Source organism: Trichomonascus vanleenenianus (assembly GCF_965637985.1).
Source record: "Trichomonascus vanleenenianus strain CLIB 3782 genome assembly, contig: TRVA0_005S, whole genome shotgun sequence".
NCBI classification, from domain to species: domain Eukaryota; kingdom Fungi; phylum Ascomycota; class Dipodascomycetes; order Dipodascales; family Trichomonascaceae; genus Blastobotrys; species Blastobotrys vanleenenianus.
The window spans coordinates 372,325-391,059 of record NW_027481882.1 but is presented as its reverse complement, the minus strand read 5'-3'; the positions used below and the strand labels follow the sequence as shown (position 1 = coordinate 391,059).

The 18,735-nt window shown below is 48.2% G+C and overlaps 8 protein-coding genes across 8 annotated transcripts; 4 read left to right on the top strand and 4 right to left on the bottom strand.

The window, feature by feature from the left end:
• Positions 1–671: 671 nt before the first annotated feature.
• Positions 672–1,268, top strand: SPC3 (signal peptidase complex subunit SPC3; the record flags this gene model as incomplete). The annotated part of the gene is made up of 3 exons (XM_076682965.1): positions 672–766; positions 816–904; positions 949–1,268. The coding sequence occupies 3 exons, from the start codon at positions 672–674 to the stop codon at positions 1,266–1,268; spliced, it is 504 nt and encodes a 167-aa protein (XP_076542940.1).
• Positions 1,269–1,384: 116 nt separating this feature from the next.
• PET309 (Pet309p) lies at positions 1,385–4,272 on the bottom strand (the record flags this gene model as incomplete). Its single annotated transcript, XM_076682964.1, has 2 exons — positions 4,221–4,272; positions 1,385–4,165 (listed from the first exon to the last, which is right to left on the bottom strand). Exon 2 carries the CDS (start codon positions 4,157–4,159, stop codon positions 1,385–1,387), a length of 2,775 nt encoding a protein of 924 aa, XP_076542939.1. The 5' UTR covers positions 4,160–4,165; positions 4,221–4,272.
• A 348-nt stretch (positions 4,273–4,620) lies between these two features.
• Positions 4,621–5,248, top strand: FYV7 (Fyv7p; the record flags this gene model as incomplete). Its single annotated transcript, XM_076682963.1, has 2 exons — positions 4,621–4,681; positions 4,734–5,248. 2 exons carry the CDS (start codon positions 4,621–4,623, stop codon positions 5,246–5,248), a joined length of 576 nt encoding a protein of 191 aa, XP_076542938.1.
• Positions 5,249–5,424: 176 nt separating this feature from the next.
• On the bottom strand, positions 5,425–8,809 carry TRVA0_005S03664 (uncharacterized protein; the record flags this gene model as incomplete). Its single annotated transcript, XM_076682962.1, has 2 exons — positions 5,425–8,604; positions 8,657–8,809. The coding sequence occupies 2 exons, from the start codon at positions 8,807–8,809 to the stop codon at positions 5,425–5,427; spliced, it is 3,333 nt and encodes a 1,110-aa protein (XP_076542937.1).
• Positions 8,810–10,531: 1,722 nt separating this feature from the next.
• Positions 10,532–11,998, bottom strand: TRVA0_005S03642 (uncharacterized protein; the record flags this gene model as incomplete). Its single annotated transcript, XM_076682961.1, has 1 exon — positions 10,532–11,998. One exon carries the CDS (start codon positions 11,996–11,998, stop codon positions 10,532–10,534), a length of 1,467 nt encoding a protein of 488 aa, XP_076542936.1.
• Positions 11,999–13,327: 1,329 nt separating this feature from the next.
• On the bottom strand, positions 13,328–15,625 carry MEF1 (Mef1p; the record flags this gene model as incomplete). Its single annotated transcript, XM_076682960.1, has 1 exon — positions 13,328–15,625. The coding sequence occupies one exon, from the start codon at positions 15,623–15,625 to the stop codon at positions 13,328–13,330; it is 2,298 nt and encodes a 765-aa protein (XP_076542935.1).
• Positions 15,626–16,318: 693 nt separating this feature from the next.
• Positions 16,319–16,579, top strand: TRVA0_005S03598 (uncharacterized protein; the record flags this gene model as incomplete). The annotated part of the gene is made up of 1 exon (XM_076682959.1): positions 16,319–16,579. One exon carries the CDS (start codon positions 16,319–16,321, stop codon positions 16,577–16,579), a length of 261 nt encoding a protein of 86 aa, XP_076542934.1.
• A 436-nt stretch (positions 16,580–17,015) lies between these two features.
• Positions 17,016–18,479, top strand: TRVA0_005S03576 (F-box protein; the record flags this gene model as incomplete). Its single annotated transcript, XM_076682958.1, has 1 exon — positions 17,016–18,479. The coding sequence occupies one exon, from the start codon at positions 17,016–17,018 to the stop codon at positions 18,477–18,479; it is 1,464 nt and encodes a 487-aa protein (XP_076542933.1).
• Positions 18,480–18,735: the final 256 nt, after the last annotated feature.

Sequence of the window (18,735 nt, the reverse complement as noted above, 5' to 3'; positions counted from 1 at the left end):
CGCCACCTATATATAATGGTTAACGATCTCTAGCTGAAGATCTCTCAGTTGTCCTTCCTTACTTGTAGCAGTAATTGGAAAGTATGCAGTCATAAATCCTTCCACGAGATTTGAAGGGTTGCCGAAAGCATTTAGAAAGGTTGTCGACCCAATGAAAACCGAAATGAACGCCGTCTCGAGACCATTCATGACCCCATATAAAATAATGGTAATTTCTGTTAGGATTACCCACATACGCATTATCGTTTGTGTCAATTGACTGTTTATATCCCAGAGATACTTTAAAAACTAAAGTCAAGATACTTAAAAAGTTGTAGGCAGAAGGCAATACTTTCTGATTACAGGAAAGAGCATTCATCATTTTTTTGGTTTCTATTAGGACGAAAAGCATTTATTACAATTGAATTGGGCTTCGCTGTCATGATAACTCCACGATAAATCATAGAGTTCACGTAAAAGGGGTACCTCTACCCCTAATGTGTACGCGTGTTTAACAAGAGCCGCATGAGCCTCATGCGGCGGGATTCAGCCGTACAACTCCCAACTCGAGATTCCACACCTAACCTGGAACTGTCCTCTCGGCCACATCCTGCAGACGTGTTCAGCTCCGCAATATGTTTTCTGGGCTTAATCGTTTGCAGACCTCGTTCGGTTACTTTACAACCGTTCTGATGGCATTTGCCGTAGCTGTGAATATTGTCTCAATATTTCAACTGCACTTGTCTGGAGCCTACACCTCCCCGGCTACTGTGGACTCATTAAATGCGTAAGGGATACTCTGATCTACCTATAGCGAAGAAATTAACAACGACTAGTCGCGTTACAGAAAAGTTCACGCGAAGATTTGGTTCCGTCGATGGCAAGGCAAAGGACAATTGCCGGGTGAACTTTGATCTCACCACTGGTAAGTGAATTGAAACACCATGGACCTGCGCTAACAAATTGAAGACCTCACTTCGCTGTTCAATTGGAATACCAAGCAAATATTTATTTACCTGACTGCTGAGTACCCTGGCAAACGAGAAGATATTAATAACCGGGTCACTTTCTGGGACAAGATTATCACCATGAAGGAGGATGCAGTGCTTGATCTCAAGAAAGTGCGGGGCGCATACAGTGTGTACGACATTGACCGACACTTCAATCATCAGAATGCAACTATTCGCCTTGAGTGGAACGTCCAGCCATATGTTGGCCTCCTGTCTTATGGAGAGGCTTTGCTGGACGGCCAATCGTGGTTCGTCTTCCCTGAAGGCAAAGCAAAGTAAATTTACAGCTTGTTAATATTAGCAATTGTAGAGTTTGTCCTGGTGTTTGAATATCCATGCCAGTAAAAGGTGGAAGGGTAGTAGTCATAATCATGCATAATACTATTTACAAAGGTCTATTTTTTTGCTGTCCCGCCTCGTATCGACGGTCTCGCCATAGTCTTGGCACGTTGGATCCGTCGAATAGCCAGCTTTGAAGTTTGAGGGAAATTCTTCAATACAACCTCATATGCCTCCTCCAAGGAGCACTCGCGCTTTTGGGTGTAATACCTCAGCAGATTGTTGTAGTTCTGTTGTAGTTCTCTTATCGTCGCGACGTTTAACTTGTATTTGGGCTGAGGAACACGCTTCTGAAGCCGACTCTCGCGGAAATACCTCATCTTATCATGCACATATCTGACATAGGGCTTGATCAGGTGGCTTTCAGAGAGCCGGAATGCCTTCGGAATTAAGTCAAAGTCGTTCAGGAGGCATCTCACTATAGTATTCCAATTCGAATTTGTTAATTCCAGCCCGATTCGCCGAATACGCGACGGTAGCCTTAGAATCTCCGAAAACTCACCAAAGTTTGCGAGTTGTTCAATCTTGGCATTGATTTCTCGTGTAAAGTCCTTGGCGTATCTGTGTGGAACTTGGTAAACCATAGATTTCGGCTCGGTCTGAACAAGAACTTGCGACTTCTTGAGCGCCATAATAAATTGCTTCCAAGCGATCTCTACTTCGCCCCAGTTCTTGGCAAACCGGTGCACTTGGATTCGTGACCTCAGTACTTGCAAATGGTTTCGCATTTGCGGATTCTCAGCGCAGTAATGCTCCAGTAGGTCAACTGCATCTTGTGGTTTGCGATGCATAAATGAGCCGATCAATGCAAACTTGAGCATCTTAGGCGACACAACGTTTCTTGGGGTATCGGTAGAAGTAAGATCAATGAAACCATCGTCGTCAGCCAAAAAGTCGTACATTAGCCGTCGCGTTTCTTCGTAGTCCTTTTCATCTCCAGTGTAGGACTTAGCTCGTATATACATGGCGTGAGAAATGAAAGTTGGAGAAATCTTCTCATTTTGCATCCGCTGGTACAATTTCACAGCCAGTTTGGGCCTTCGCATACTCAGGGCGCCATCCATCAAAATGGTGAAGTGATACGCGCTAGCTCGTATGCCAGACTTCCTCATGTGTTCAAAGATCTGTAGTGCGTGGTTCATGCGCCGGTGCTTGGTGTAATAATGTATCATAACCGAAAACCACTTTTCGTCGGGCACCATCTGGTATTTATGAAAGTCATGGTATAAGGATTGGATGTAATTCATACGACCCAGTCGCACCGCCGCACCCAGGATAGAAGTGACGGTGTCAATTTGAGGAGTGAACTCCTTCTTGATATTACGGTAGAGTTCAAACGCCTCGTCGATTCGATTGGACTCGGCAAGACAATGCAGCAGAGAGTTGTAAACAACGAGGGAAATGCTCTCGCCTCGCGTCATGAGCCAGTCGATCATAGACAGTGCGGAATTGGGGTCCCTTCGCCGGGAACACAGCGAGATAAACACACTAATGATCGCCTGTGAGAGCTCCAAGTCCTTCTTGTCGGCCATTTCATGAATAAGAGACAGCGCTGAGGTCATATCCCGGGCATCTCTATATGCCATCATGAGAATTAGGTAGCTAGTAGAGGTCGGCGCGACTTCAAATTTGTCAAAGCTTTTGAAGAATAACTCGACAGACTTAGTATCACCAAGCGCGTATCTAGCGTAAATCATGGCATTGAGAATGGATGCATCCGGCTTCAGACGGTCTTGCAAAAGGCCGTTAAAGAGCACATCCACTATATCTACGCGGGCAATCTTAGAGATTGCTCGCATGACAATGGCGTAATGCTTTAATGTCGGGAGGTGATCGTAGTCAGATAAATTAGAAAAGTAGGTCTGCAGCTGCTGCCAATCCTTCTTGTTGGCATACAATGCCAGCATGAGTTCGTGGTGGATATCAGTGTGTAGATTGGGGAAGGCGTTATATGCGCGGAGTGCTTTACTGTACGCCTTGTGAGAGATGTTGTAATGCATGGTATGGTAGAGGTCCCACGGAGAGACGACATTTAGTGCAACCTTGAGTTTCCAAACTGCTGGAGCAAGGGTAGTCTCACTACGCAGGGCAACGTTCATGACGTCTGTCGCAAATATGCTGCCAAAAAGACCATCTTGTTGAATGAGCTTCTTGATTGGTCCACGCAAGTCATGGCCCCCTTCCCTGATCACAGCTTGCAAAATCTGCTCCTCCTGTTTCGGGAACCGCTTTTTCTCCAAGACTTCTAGTGCGTCGTCGAGATTCATAAACACATGGTAGGAACAGCTCAAGGCAATTGTGGCCCTATCCTTGCATTGGGAATCAAGCAAGAACTTTACGGTCATTTCTAATAAATTAAGCGCATTAGAATGCGTAAGATGTTTTGTGGATTGAGCGAGAACGCCATACATCGCGTCCAGCTCCCCGGCCGTGAAAAGCAATTCGATCCGCGACAAGTAGTCTCCCACTGTCAACTTATCAGCTGGAACCATCGTAAAACTTGCCATAATCCAGTCCAGCGCATTGTTGTGAGTGCTTTCTTGAAGGTAGTTGCACATCTTCTTGCGCATGTTCGTGGCGGAGAGCCTTACTGCATCGTTTGTACTTTTCATGGCTCCTCTCCAAATGTCCCACACCCTCTGCGCCTGTGAATGATCATTGGAGGATATTATTTCTGATAAACTCTGCAATTCCTTCCGAGTAATTGGGTTCGGAGGCTTTGCGTATCTCGACATGTGTCGCCTCCGATCCAAGTACCATGATGATCTGATGGACCATATTGCGAGCTCATGGTTCCTCACTGCCCTGCTTTGCAGTAAACAACGGACCATGATGATCTATACTAGTTAGCCGGGCTTACCCAATAAATAACTGTAAAATTAGGCGACCCACCTTGCTCCACCTGCCTTCAAATGCCGTTCAATACCCGCTTATTTAATTTTTGTAGATTTGATCTGCGAAAGGTTTTCAGGTGTGTCAGCACATTTTCGGCTCCCAACAGTCGTAAGAGCAGTGGCCTGAGATACGCCGCCCATGATGCGGCTCGTTACATGCATATTTTACATCTTCACAATTATTAAAAGAGCTGTAGGCGAAAAAAAAAAAATCAAATTACGAACCCGATTTTATCCGCTGGGCCTTCACTTTTATCAAATTATGCTTGAAGGCTGCTCTAGTTGCGCCAGGCGATAAGATTGATATTAGCACTAAGATCTGGCGATGACGCACGGCTGAAAACAATAAAAAAATCTTGAACCAGCAATCTTCACCTTGTAAGCAGTACGACAAAGCAATGCCTCCAACTAGTAAAAGCAGGAATCTGTCGAAATATCGGAATATACACGAGAAGAAGAGTAAGTACAAACGGCTTTTCTAAATGTTTTATCTAACAGATCTTTCGAATAGAGGATGATATTCAGAAGGCATTGGTCCACCGGGCTCGATTGAGAAAGAAGTACTTTAAGCTTCTGAAAGAGGAAGGCGAAGAGATTCCCGATCGAAAGGAGAATGAAGAAGAGAACGATGAAGAAAGAGCAAGGCGACGGGCTGGTATAGCGCCTGGTTCGGATGGCGAGGAAGAGGCCGCCTCAGACCAGGCATCTGGTTCAGAGGGCGAGGGAGACTTCTTTGAGGAGGAAGAGCAAAAAAGGGCTGAAAAGCCGAGTGAGAGAAGAGGGAAGAGACCGGATAAAGGACCCATGATGACTTATGAAGATAGAAGACAGCTTGTCAAGGAAAGAAAACGTCAGAAGCGTCAAGAGCAGGAACGGATGCGACAACAAAAGTTAGAGGAGAAAAAGGAGAAAGATCGACTTCGTGCAAAGCATAAGAAACAGATGACGAAGTATACACCAAAGGGCCAGCCGGTCATGAACTCACGAATCAATAGACTACTTGACAAGATTAAAGAAAACGCCTAATGTACTATCTACACGTTGCATTCAGATACCCAGTTAAATGAATAGGCTCTTAAAGCACTTGGAAACTAATATTGATATCATTAAAATAGAAAAAAATTCAAAAAGGGAAAGAGCTTATAGCATTGGTAGAACCAAATCTATGTATCATAAATAATAATTCGTCACGACGTCACAACTCATGGTGTATTTTGACCGCTTTCTTCACCATACGGTAGCCGCTTATAGTTCTTTCCATCTTCCTGGATTTCATTGGTGTTGTAAACGCTAATGCCATGAAGGCTACCATCAAGTCCGCCGGCAATGAAGTGCTCTTGGTCCAGTGTACTGGTTGCCCGGTCCCACCAAATGTCACCAACTGGATCCTTTCTAATGACGCTCATTAGTGCTGGCATAGGAATGCTAAACTGGAATGGCAGGGTAGAGGACCGATGTGAATAAGCAGACAGTACAGTCAAATCGCTGGCCTTATCACTTAATAACACGACTTGCTCTTGCTCTCCAACCTCCTCGTCTATCAGCAATCTTTCCCTTCCATCACTTTGTCTACCCGTAAATATGCTATCATCGAACCGAATTGTCGACAAGGACTTTGATTGCGTTGCAGCCAGTACCAGTTCCCCTCTGACCTTTAGCTTGATCACTGCACTGCCCAGGTTTTCACTCAGAACTTCATCGCTAAACCCATACCCACCACCCTCTTCCATTCCAATGCACTTATACCCCACTCTTCCAACTCTATGATCGGCCCTGTCATTAACTGAATAAATAATGCCATTCCTACCGAGTTTGCACAGAGCATGTACCGGTCCAGGTGTCGGCCACGATGCCAGCTTTTTCACAACAATATTCCTCTTTGGCCGTTCAATCCTAACAATTCTAACAATGCCACGTCCATTCCTCGTTTCGAGGCCAAGAGCAAGGAATACATAGCTGCTCTCGTCCATTTCTATCTGCCAATTCAACAGTGAGCGAACTTTTTCATCTTCTTCCACCACTGGCGTCGCAGTCAGTACCCCCTTTTTAGTGAATGTCAATCGCCGCTGAGATTGACATGTAGTGAATGTGTGGAGGTCGATACATGCAAGCCCTTCGAAGGACCCTTCAACAGCGTACTTTGAGCTCAATGCTACGACCACCGTCGACAAAGAAGGGAACGAAGCTAATCTGCGAGGCGTGCTACCGAGCAATAGTTGATTCACTACTGCGCTCTCAGTCACCCGGACCTTGAGAATGTAAAAATCATCGTTCACCATGGCAATGACTCCAAGGTAGCCCACCTCGTTTGGCAAATTGAACTTCCCCACAACTGAAATATTATGGTTGTATATTGCAGGGATAACAATTTGGCGAGAACTCAGTTCTTTTGAGTTGATGACGCTTGCAATTCCATTGCTTAACGCGATGATCCGACCTGCTGCAGTCTCGGCAAATTCTACAGAAGAGCTACCCAGCTCGAGCGTTTTCACAGCATGCAGGCTTGGTTCCATCTGGCAACATATAACATTACCGTCACGAAGCCCAATGAAACACTCACTGCCGTCGAGGCCCAGGTTGTCTGGAATTGCGTCTGCAGACTGAAATATATTTGTCAGCTCTTCATAGTTGCCAAATCCAGGGCTCGAAGTATCGTCATCAACTGAATACACAATTAGAGATGGTGTTCGCGTACCGACATACAGTCTGAGCCCAGATGGCTGGTTCACGATGCGTGCAAACGTGCAAACCTCATTGATTTCCACAGTAGCAGTATTTCTAAATGTCTGCAACCCCTTGTTGAATCGATACAATTTAACCACGCTCTTCAGCGGTTCTAAGCCGTTAGTATCTTCGAATATAGCAACAATAAGGTCATTATGAATCGATGCATGGGTGCAAGGAAATGCAAATGGTTCATGCACAGCCCGTCCATTCATATCGGTCAACAGAATTTGGTGCGGGACAACCTGAATAACACCATCAAGTTCCCCTACGCGGTCAATTGCCAGCGTCCTTTGGTCAAAAATGAGCCCGCAGTCATCGTCGAGCTCCTGCAAAAGAAAGTAGGGCCGTGTGCTGACCGAGTAGATAACAGTAATCGAGGGGTAAATAAACGCCAGGAAGAATTCTTTATCAGAGGCAAGTGCTATCAGTTTTATCTCCAGAGGCGCATCCTGAAGCGGCAACTTCCCGCCAACAATAGACGCTTCATGGCCATAAGAGAATTGAGTTAGTGCCCCTGTCTGGTTCAATCCGGTGCATGCGAACAGCGAGCTCCCTTTAAGATTCCGCGCTGTTATTACTGCCATGTCGTTGATTGGCGCCCAGTTATTATAGTCTTCAAATACCGGCTCCACATCCAATGCCGACGAAATATTATCATCGAGATCCCATTTATCGTTTATTCTTGAAACACTTCGCTGACCGCCAAACGAGGTGTCCCCGCCGAAAGTAATAAGAAGCCTTCTCCCTTTACCCGACATTGGCTCGACAGTGATGTGATTACCAATAGCCACTTCTAAATCAATTTCTGTGCCCACTATCAGCTTGTCCTGTGTGGCTTTGATCTCATACACGGAGGAGGGTCGAGAGATAATATAAAATGACCCCTGCGAAGGCGGGCCCTCCAGATACTCTTCAATATCGGCAATTCTAGGGACATAATAACCGTTAGGAGCGAATTCTTCCTTTCCAAAATAGAACTCTTCTATGCGATATGATCCAGACAGAATGTCGTGTGGATTGGTCACGTACATCACCTGTTCCGAACACAGCACAATTGAAGCACTGTCGTTGGCGACCGGCGTCATGAACAATGGAGGCTCGATCTTTAAAGGTAGCACACCACAACTGCGCATTGTGCTAGCCGGTTGGCCCTTGTACCATTCGTAGAGCGCCAACTTAAACCGACCGTCGGCAGAGATGTACAACACCACATAAAACACTAAGGATGGGGCATTTCTCATTGGTGCCAAGAAGCAACCCTGGATCACCGTTGCACCATCAATTATAATCAATTGGTTATCAACGCCGCCACTGAATGCCGAGCCGTCTAGGCCGTTCTCCGAGTCCTTGCTACAAAAAAACATGACCTTGTTCATCATGGTCAGAGCAAACGCACTGCCCTGTGAGTCGCTCTGGAGGCTCTTCTCCCCAAGTCCGAGGTGCTCGGCAATCTCGAAGTTCACTCCGCTGATGTTCCCAGGAATAACCGTCCCGTCAGCGTCGAGATCAAAGTTCACAATCCTGAACTGGTTTCTTCTTTCCAGAGATTCAACAAGTGCCACGATAGTGTCCCGGGTGCTGTATGGCACAATACAAGCTTTTCTAATCTCGCCAGATACTCTGTAGACATCTTGTTTGGTTGAAAGGCTGTTTTTCTACTCTGCTAGTTAGCATCCTCATATTTCTTCCCCAGTGTCTGCTCCGTACCCTGACCCAAACGATTGCGCTCTCGCCAGACTGTTTTCTGTACAGCAGAATGTCTAGCACAATCGGACTCTCGGCGAGAATTCTATGATCGCCTACGAGTCGGTTGCGGGCTCTTGCCGACTCCGCCATGGAGACGTCTCCATCATCGCTCATGGTCTCGGCCGCCTATGGTAATGTCGATGTGGGTGTGTCGCGCTTCTTCCTCCGATGGCTAACTGTGTCGCCCAGCCGCACGTCCGCGCCGCACGGGCCCCAGTTACCTAGCCAACCATTCTAGTGCTTGAATACAGCTCCTGTATTGTATGCATTACAATTAGCACGTGTAGTAGGTAGTATCAGCAGAGCCTCCTAATGAACCGTGAGGCTTTTTACCAGTTTCTGCAGTAGGGATATTACTTTTGCAAGATAAGCCGACGGCTTATCTGTGGTATTAGAAATGAATATCAATTACGGCGAGTCATCCTACAGTAACTATATGAAATAAGCGTTAATGGGATCAAGAATTTTCGCAGAAAGACTTCTCTCCAGATCTTGTTAACCTCGAGTGTCTTTTTTCCAGACTTTCGCGTTATCACATGAATCATCTGACACCGGTAATACACAGTATAGGTAACTTACTTCAAATCCAGAACAATGTCGGTCAATGCCGAATACCATTATTTCATATGTATGTATTTGCAGCAAATAGACATCCTTCTGTTTGCAATATCGACTCTAGAGACGTAAATTGCCAAGGACGAAATTTAACCGTACCAGGGCCGTCGGATCAAAGATTCTAAATGGCTGTTCCGGCGCTATGCCGTCGCTAACAGTGTATTCTGCAGCGGTTACTGCTTCTTGGCGGAGAGCATCGACAATGCGGAAAGATGTAGAGTATGGCGGGGTAAACTCTAGAGAATGGCTACATACCTAGGTGGACACAAGATGTATATATATAAAATAAAATGAATCAAACAAAAATTGGTTCAATTGAAGATGATCAACTTGCTCCTTGTTGTTGTTCTGCCATTGTGTGTTACGGCCAACAAAGTCTGGATTGGCGGTGCCAGTCGCACTTTCAGTGAAGGCGATGTTTCGCCAAATGGCATTAGTCCATTCACGGTAGATGATACTGATCTGAATGTTTATTTTGATGACAACTGGAACACTCCCACGGCACTAGTTTACACCTATTCAGAAAAAGTCAATGGCAAGAATTACAACGTGGAATGCTACTGTGGAGGCACTGCTCGGGACGACACCGACTCTACTGCGGACCCTTGTGCCTGCGACAGACCTTCTGATAACCTGGACATTTATTTGACAAAGTTCGAAGCACTGTTCTCCGGGTACTCTAAATCGCGGTACAAAATGATCAACAATGGGTCTGCAGTAATCATTGCTATTAACGGGACGTATGACCGTGGTGATGAAAGAATTGATCTCACCAAGCCAGTTAAGTCAATGACTGCCTCTGCGGCTACCGCAAGTGCTACGTCAGGATCTGAGGATGGCGAGGGCAATACTAGTAGTTTGATTCGAGCAAGCTCGGTCTTAGTTGCCACTGCTGCGTTTGTCTCTGCGTTGTTGATATAACTGCCTCTTTATTTAGTCTCAATTTTTATGAATTAGTTAGTTAAAGCTGAAATCTTCACAATACGATTACATTTATTCGGAAGTTTAAAACGACCCAACTGACTATACAATATGATGATGTGATTATTCAAATAACAATTACGGTCTTCGTCCAGGCTTCGGGATTACTAAATGTTTAAAGTCCCCTGAGGGCTGGCCCCCACCTCCCCTGTAGCACCGCTTCTAGAGAGAATCATTATCATCACTATCAACACATAAATCAAAAGGAGCGACGTAGAAACATAAACTGTTGAACAACAATTAAGACTTATTGGAGTTCGACTGGAAAGAGCCCGAAGATTTTTGCGTCATAGCTGGGCCTTCCTCAACGTTGACAACCTTTGACCGCTTTCGGCCAAAGATAAGGAAAGCGAGAGCGCCTGCAATGGCAACGACGCCGAGAGTGACACCAGCACCAATGCCACCAGCACCAGCAAGAGTCAGGCTGCTGTCGACCTTGAAGTCGGCAGCCTTGGCCTTGATGTAAGCAGCGTTGTATGGGATGCACATGGACTGGTCCCATGCGCCGCAGGTGTTGCACCAGGACTTGACGTTTCGAATGGCAACCTCGTTAGCCTTGGAAACAAAGTCATCGTACGGCATCAGCTCGTCCTTGAAATCAAAGAGCGGGTAGCTCGTTGGCTCGACCGTGCCCATGCCTCGGATGTCAAACTCGGTCTGAGTACCGTTTCGAACAGTGAACCGCACGTAGTTGTCGCCGTCCTTCTCAATAAGATCGAACATGAACAAAGCGGCGTAGTTGACGAGACCCGTGAACACCTCATCATAGGTATCGAAAAGACCAAGCAGGGCCACCGTTTGGTACATGGTCGAGTAAGAACCAGTGTAGATGTTGAACACTGGAGTTCCCGCAATGAGCGTAGTGTTGAGCTGGTTAAGCATGGCGCCAATGACGCCAGCACCAGCGACGGTGCTGGCAGTCGTGTTCGTCACGTCGTAGTTGGTGTACTTGGAGTACTGGTCCTGCAGCGTTCGGATCTGGAAAAGCACCTCCTGCTTGTCCTTACCCTCGAAATTCTTGGCAATGGTTTCATTGTGCATTGTGTTGACCCAGAAGTAGTCGAACACGGTGTAGGCATTGCCGTAGTTGAGAACAGACTTGCTGAGCGCGCCGTCGGCCAGGTCGTACAGGCTCTGGTAGAAGTCGTAGGTCGACGTGTTGAGCTTCTTGAACTCGTCAGTCTTGAAGTAAGCATTGGCGACGTCGTTGAACGCGGGGCACCCTGTGGAACCGTCGATCCAGATACCGTTCGGCGTACCGTCATCAGCGCCCTGGATCACGAAGGGCTGGTAGTTGTTCAAGTTGGCAGACTCACTGGTGCCATTGTACATGGAGGAACCAGTGACAGTGTCGGCATTAACGCCAATGTCACCAAGGGGAGGGAACAAGCCCTGCATATATCCATTGAGCGACTGGTAGAGTAGGGCCGAGTTTGGGGCCATGGCCTCGGTCATCGACTTATCGTAGGTCACATTGAGGCCATCAATGTGGTTCTCGCTGTCCGGGTCGATGTATCGCGCTCGGAGGAAGGCACCACCCTCGTTGGTCTCCCGCTGGCCAATTGGGGTGAAATTGGACTTCGGCTTTGCAAGTCGGTCGCCGTGTCGGCCGAACACAAATGAGCCAATGACCTTCTCGTCGGCTGCGGCAACGAGGCCGGCCAAGGAGGCGGCAACAGTGTAGACGACTGAAGAGCTGAACTTCATCTTTTTTCGGTCGAACTTGAGGAATTGATCCGATGGCTACGTCCTTCCTTATATATTTGCTTGAAAAAAAAGTTAGACAGACGAACGGCTTGGCATCCGTCTTGCAGATGCAGACGGTGAGGATCTATGACACTTGGGGTAAGCCCGGCGGCATGCCGCAGGGTATTTGCGGCATTACGACATATCGACACTGCGACGGGAACGCAGAGCCGCCCGTATCTACGCGGCGACAGGCATTGGACCGTTGAGGGGTCGGTTTCATGGCCTTTTCCGATAGAAAAAAGCGTCCTTTTGCGTATGGTGGAGACATCCCATTTTTTTTGTGGCCGGCTGATCCCTGTATGAGTCGAGCGTGGTAGGTGCAGAGACACCACACTGCACACAGAACACCCGGACCTGCTTACGAATTGCCTGTTGTGCGGTTTATAGCCGTTCTCAGCAGTCTATACCGCTTATACCCCTGCTCTTATTGGCCATCTGCTCGTAAAACTGTTTTTACCCGGAAGAAACATCGCTTAGGAATGCCCGACGGTGATCACCACATTAGCGCGCATTATTGATCGTCAGATATCGGGATCCGGCTTACGTCGATACTCCGCTTGCCTGCAGTTTCTGGAACCTATGAACGATCATCTAAATCAACTGTAATTGTACGTAGTTTAGAGCCGTACGTACTGGGATACATCATGTAGATACTGTGTAGGCACGTCTAAATAATCCATTTACGGCACCTGCAGGGTAGATAATGTTGTGATAACACTGTCGAGTTGGTTGCATGGATAGGATCACACACAAATGATAAGGCCATTGGACAGAAGATACATGGAGTTGTCCCACCCTACACTACTACTATTGATTGTGATTCTCATGGATCATTTGAATATGAAATTTCCGTAACGTGCCTGATATGCTTATCCAGAACAATGTGAGTACATGCTTCCATCGGATGCAAAAGTCATTCCGGCATCGCATGAAGGTACTCAATTTGAAGATGTGGGTTAAGTCAACGCTGCATTTCCATTCCTCTTGAATGGCCGCCCAATCAGTAGGCAAATAATTGCACTTCAGGCAACTCCGAAGATAAAAATCTAAACCGAGGGATTGGCTATTCTTTCAATCCTGGAGGCCCCCCATTCTGACGGCGCAAAATAGTTGTATTTAGCATTTATAGATGGCCGAATCAATGCTTCAAGCATTCTGAAAATGAGTATGCCAGTAAAAAGCCAATAGGTTACATACAACGAACGAATCAATGCTCTATTTACATTCAATTCTAATATTTACAGGTTAATATAGCACAAGCGGTAATAATTAATGAATCAGTCGCGGTTATTTCTTGTTCTTGGCCTGCTGCTTCTTCTGGTACTCGGCAATAAGCTCCTTCTGGAGTTGCATTGGAGCAGAAGAGTAGTGCTTGAACTCAAGAGAGAACTCGCCCTTGCCTTGAGTGGCAGCACGCAAGTGGGTAGCAAAGCCAAACATGGCATTGAGCGAGCACTCGGCGTTGATGGTGAACTCATCGGCTCCAATGTCCGAGTCGGCAATGGTGGCCTGTCGCTTGTTGAGTAGACCAATGATGTTACTCTGGAACTCGGTTGGAGCAGTAATGGAAACATCCATAATTGGCTCCAAGATCATTGGCTGCGCCTTCATGAATGCCTCCTTGAATGCTCCCATGGCAGCAGTCTTGAAGGACAGCTCGTTGGAATCGACAACGTGGACCTGACCGTCATTGATGAGCATCTTGACACCAAGAACCCTGTGACCAATCAATGGACCCTTCTCAGCAGCCTCCTCGAAACCTCGTTGGCAAGCAGTGAGGAACTTCTCTGGAATAGCACCACCAATGATCTGGGTCTCAAACTCATTCTCCTCTGGCTTCTCTGAAGCGGAGAGGGTACCCATTACCTTGGCAAACTGACCAGCACCGCCAGACTGCTTCTTGTGAGTGTAATCGAACGGAACAGAGCCGGCAATGGTCTCTCGGTAGGCGACCTGTGGCTTACCGGTGACGCACTCAACATTATACTCTCGCTTCATTCGCTCGACGTAAATCTCCAGATGCAACTCACCCATACCAGAGATGACAGTCTCCTTGCTCTCAGCGTCGAACTTGACTCGGAAGGTTGGGTCCTCCTTCTGGAATCGGTTGATAGCCTTCGAGAAGTTTGGCGAATCCTTGGACTTGGGGGCAATAGACAGGGAAATGACCGGCTCTGGAACGTACATAGAAGACATAGTGATCTTGCCGTTGCCCTCGGTAAACGTATCACCAGAGGAGCAGTCGACACCAAAGGTCGCACAAATCTCACCAGCACCAACCTCCTCAACATCCTCCATCTCGTCGGCGTGCATTCGTGCCAATCGAGACAGCTTGGTTCGCTTGCCAGTTCGCACGTTGGTGATGGTCATGCCCTTCTTGAGCTTACCCTGGTACACACGGATGTAGGTCAACTGGCCGTATCGGCCCTCCTCGAGCTTAAACGCAAGACCAACCAATGGCTGCTCCTGAGCAGGAGCCAAGTTCACTGGGGCCTCTTCGTTGGCCACATCAAGACCAGTGTTGAGAACCTCGGATGGGTCTGGCAGGTAATCGCAAACGGCATCAAGAACAGGCTGGACAGATCGGTTGGCAAGAGCCGACCCCATCAAGCACGGGGTGAACTTTCGAGCAATGGTGGCTCGTCGGATACCGGCAACTAGCTGCTCTGGGGTTGGCGTCTTCTCCTCCAGGTAGATCTCGGCAATCTCATCGTCAACATCGGCAAGGGTCTCAATAAGAAGAGCCCGCTTTTCGGCAACCAGCTCCTTGAGCTCCTCTGGGACCTCCTTGACCACAAGCTTCTCACCCTGAGCGCCCTCGTTGTAAAGGGCCCGCTCGTGGATGAGGTCAACCACACCGTGGAGCTGGTCTTCGGCACCAATTGGCACCTGGACAGCAGCAGCGTGGATCTTGAGCTTCGTGTTGATCTGCTCGATGGCCTTCCATGGGTTAGCACCCATTCGGTCCATCTTGTTGATAAAGGTGACTCGGGGAACATTGTATCGTCGCATCTGTCGGTCAACGGTAATAGTCTGACTCTGGACGCCAGACACAGCACACACAACCAGCACGGCACCATCCAGCACTCGCAGGGCTCGCTCGACCTCAATGGTGAAATCAATGTGGCCCGGCGTGTCAATGAGATTGAAGTGATAGTCCGTATCGTTTTTAACCCAGTTACAGAAAGTCGCAGCAGATTGGATGGTGATGCCCTTCTCTCGCTCGAGAGCCATGGAGTCCATGGTGGCACCGACGTTGTCTCGGCCTCGTACCTCGTGGATGGCCTTGATTCGTCCCGTGTAGAAGAGCACTCGCTCAGTGAAGGTAGTTTTGCCAGAGTCGATATGCGCCGAGACACCGATATTTCGCATTCGCTTCAGCCGGGATACGTCACCATCGGTCAGCTGGCTCTTTCGGATCTCGTCGAGGATAGTCTTCTCCTCCTCGTACGTCTCTGGGGCGCTTGGAGTAGAAGCGTTGAAGGCCGCACGGGTGGTCGAGAAAAATCGCCCCCGGGCAGTCGCCGCCAGAGGCCGAGAGGCCAGGAGCGGCATAGCCCTGGAAGCAAAGATTCCAGCTCTCATCTTCGTATATCTGTTGCCTTGGCAGAGAGAGACAGATCTCCAATCATCTGGGCCCAATTTTTTTTCATTTTTCAATGTCTCTCCCGTCCCCTGGGCCAATCGCGTGCGCTCGCGGATCCAGCCCTGCAGCCTGCGCAAGCGAAATCAACGCCGCAACCCAACGCCACAACTAGTGCGGCTCGTGAGGCTAATTCCAATCGCCCCACTGCAACAGAGCATTTTTGGGGGGTGATGGGCTCAGCAATTGCTTGTTTCGGAAGTCCCGTATTCTTCTGAATAGGTAATGCATATACTTATACTAGCGGTTCTTATCGGTCCCTACACTTGGGGCTGTATGCTGGACACTTGGGACCGTAATCGTGTCCCGGAAGACACATGGTATATCGAGATCGATTTCAATCAAGAGTGCCTTCGATATACGTACTGTAGCAGCCCTACGGCGTTCCAGAACAATCCAAGAGCCAACCACAATGATGATGAGTAAAGATAGGCGTCACTTTACTAAGGATTTGAAAGTGATGATCACCGGTCCCCACAATGTGGGGGAGAGCAATAGACAAGGCCAAGGGGAACCCTAAACATTGACTTTGGGACCCCGCCAGAGGCAATAATAAGGGCCTTAAAGGGGGCGAGTTTGTACTGCATTGAGCAGGGGGTGGGCTGTACTCATATATAAAGGCATTTAGGGCGCGAATGCTTTCAGTAGTTATATTTTTTGATAGCTGTATTGAAAAGAGTCGGAAGATCATGAACAACCAGAATCAGCAGCCAGCAAAACCAGAGCAGATGCCCCCCAAGCGGAGAGGCAGTTGGATGGAATGGGCGTTCAAAATGGGGAGCTCGCCATCCCATGGCAATCCCCATGGCAGTCATTATATTTCGCAGAATGAGTACACACAGAATCTGTGGGTTAATCAGCGACGTCGTTCGTCGGGCAGCGGAATCAACGGGTAGCTGACCATGATAGCCTTTAACCCGTTTATCTAAAACCACGCAGTGTATGGAAGCTTATATTTATTGTTTATTTATGTTATGAATGGATATTTATGAAAAGGATAGGGAAGGGGCATGTTCAGCCGTTCCGTAGTGCATTCAGCTAGCGATGATACCTCGATCTAAATCGTCTTGGTATTATCAGCTGGTATTAACAGTTATTAGCTGGTAGTAACAGATCGGTGCTATAGTAGAATCATAGCCAATGGCGGGGATTGCATATGTTGAGACTAAGTGGAGGAAAGTCCCTCATTCAACAACCAACCGCCAAAGCCCGCACCCTCGCTGGACCCTCATAGTCCTACAGCAAATCAGGGAGGACAGATATTAAGGAGCGCTCAGCTGAGGCAGTAGAGGACTGTAGCTGATTAAACTCTGCAACTCTAAGATAACAACCATGCTGAAATATGTCTACAGCGTCTTGATATCTGGTAAGACGGCTGCTGGATGTAGAAAACCCATGACAGCTTTACCTCCCGAGTTACTAGAGATCATATTTGAATATGTAGGCTGGAAGAACCTTTCCAAGCTCGCTGTAGTCTGCAAGCGGTTCCGCGACCTGGCAGAACCGATCTTGTGGAAAGACGTGCGAGTAGTACTCTCCAACACCGTGTACGACCAAGGACGTACCATGACGCTCAAATCCATCGCCCTGCGACTAGACGAGTTCAAGATCAAAGCTGTTAATATTGAAAACATAAAGTTTATCCTCCAACACGATGATGATAGCTATCACCGCCTTTTGACCGATCTCTTCGTGCATTTCTCTACGAAATGCCCCCGGCTGAAACGAGTCGAGATTAGTGGAGTCATTGCAGCGTTCCCTCTCAAGGGGCTCGAGGCCCTGCTGACCCCAACCATCCAACTCTCTGTAGTGTGGCGTTCAGACTTGAGACTGGACCCCATTGAGATACGCCAGGAGGAGCGATTCATTCTGGGGTCGCTGGCCAACACCTGCCGCACCGGCAAGGGCCATCTGTCGGTGTACATCAACACAGCCAGCCCGACCATGGAGGTGCTTCCGTTTGTTACACGGGCGGAACTGCGCTCTCCATCCTCGCTGGATTACAGCGTCATGGTCGACCGACTGGCGACCGTCCGCGAGCTTGTTGTGTTCACATCACCGTGGATGGAAAGGTCAGTCGTGGACCTGCCCGAGACAACTGAAGTGCTCCACCTGTTCCGTGGGTTTAACTCGCCTGGCCAGAGCAGGTTCCGAGGCGCCAGAGTCCAGGTGCTCGCCGGGTACGCCGAGTTCCTGTGTCAGAACGAATATGACTTCGCTCAATTGGAGATGCTCAACCTGGATCTTCGGAACGCATCGCGCATGGCCCAAATTCAATGTTTTCTAACGCAGATTTCGTCTGCGCGGCTGCGTTGCGTACGGTTTCACACCGTTGGCCCCGATGTCGACCTTCATGGTCTCATTGCGGCCTGCAATGCGCCGTTCATCAACATATTCGACGTCGATTCGTACAGCATGTCGCGCCCGCTCATCACGCTGCCCGACTATGCCCACTACGAGACACGGATCCGCTCGCTGGTGGATCGTCTTGGCGATCCGCTTCCGGGAGTGACGAAGCTTATGCTTGAACTCCCGTACTGCAATTTGCTTCTGCCGCACAATGACGGAGCTCTCCGGGCATTGGAATTTCTCGTGGGCAGTATACTCGGCAAGTTTCCGAGCCTGCAGTACCTCTACGTCAAGAGCCACCCTATCCAGTCCCCGCTAGCCCATGAGTTGGACGTATTCAACAGCGAGACGGGACTACACAGCGACCCATTGGACGATTCGCTCCATGAGATCCCACTTTATGACGTTGACATTGACCATTTCCGCCGTACCCATCTCGGGACCTGAATCAGCCGGCCAGTTCTTGGCAACATTATTATGCGGAATTCTTGCTTATTTCATGCGTTATGGCTTATTTCATGTTTTATGGGTACGGATCCGGAATTCTTGGTTATTTCATGCGTAATGGTTTATTTCATGCGTAATGGGGTCCGGATCAGATAAAAATCTCACTTCCTATTTGGGACGCCGTGCGATAATTGCAGCTGTGTTTTATATGTACAGCATCTGATAATTTTGGTAGACACCATGCAGGTTAGTCATT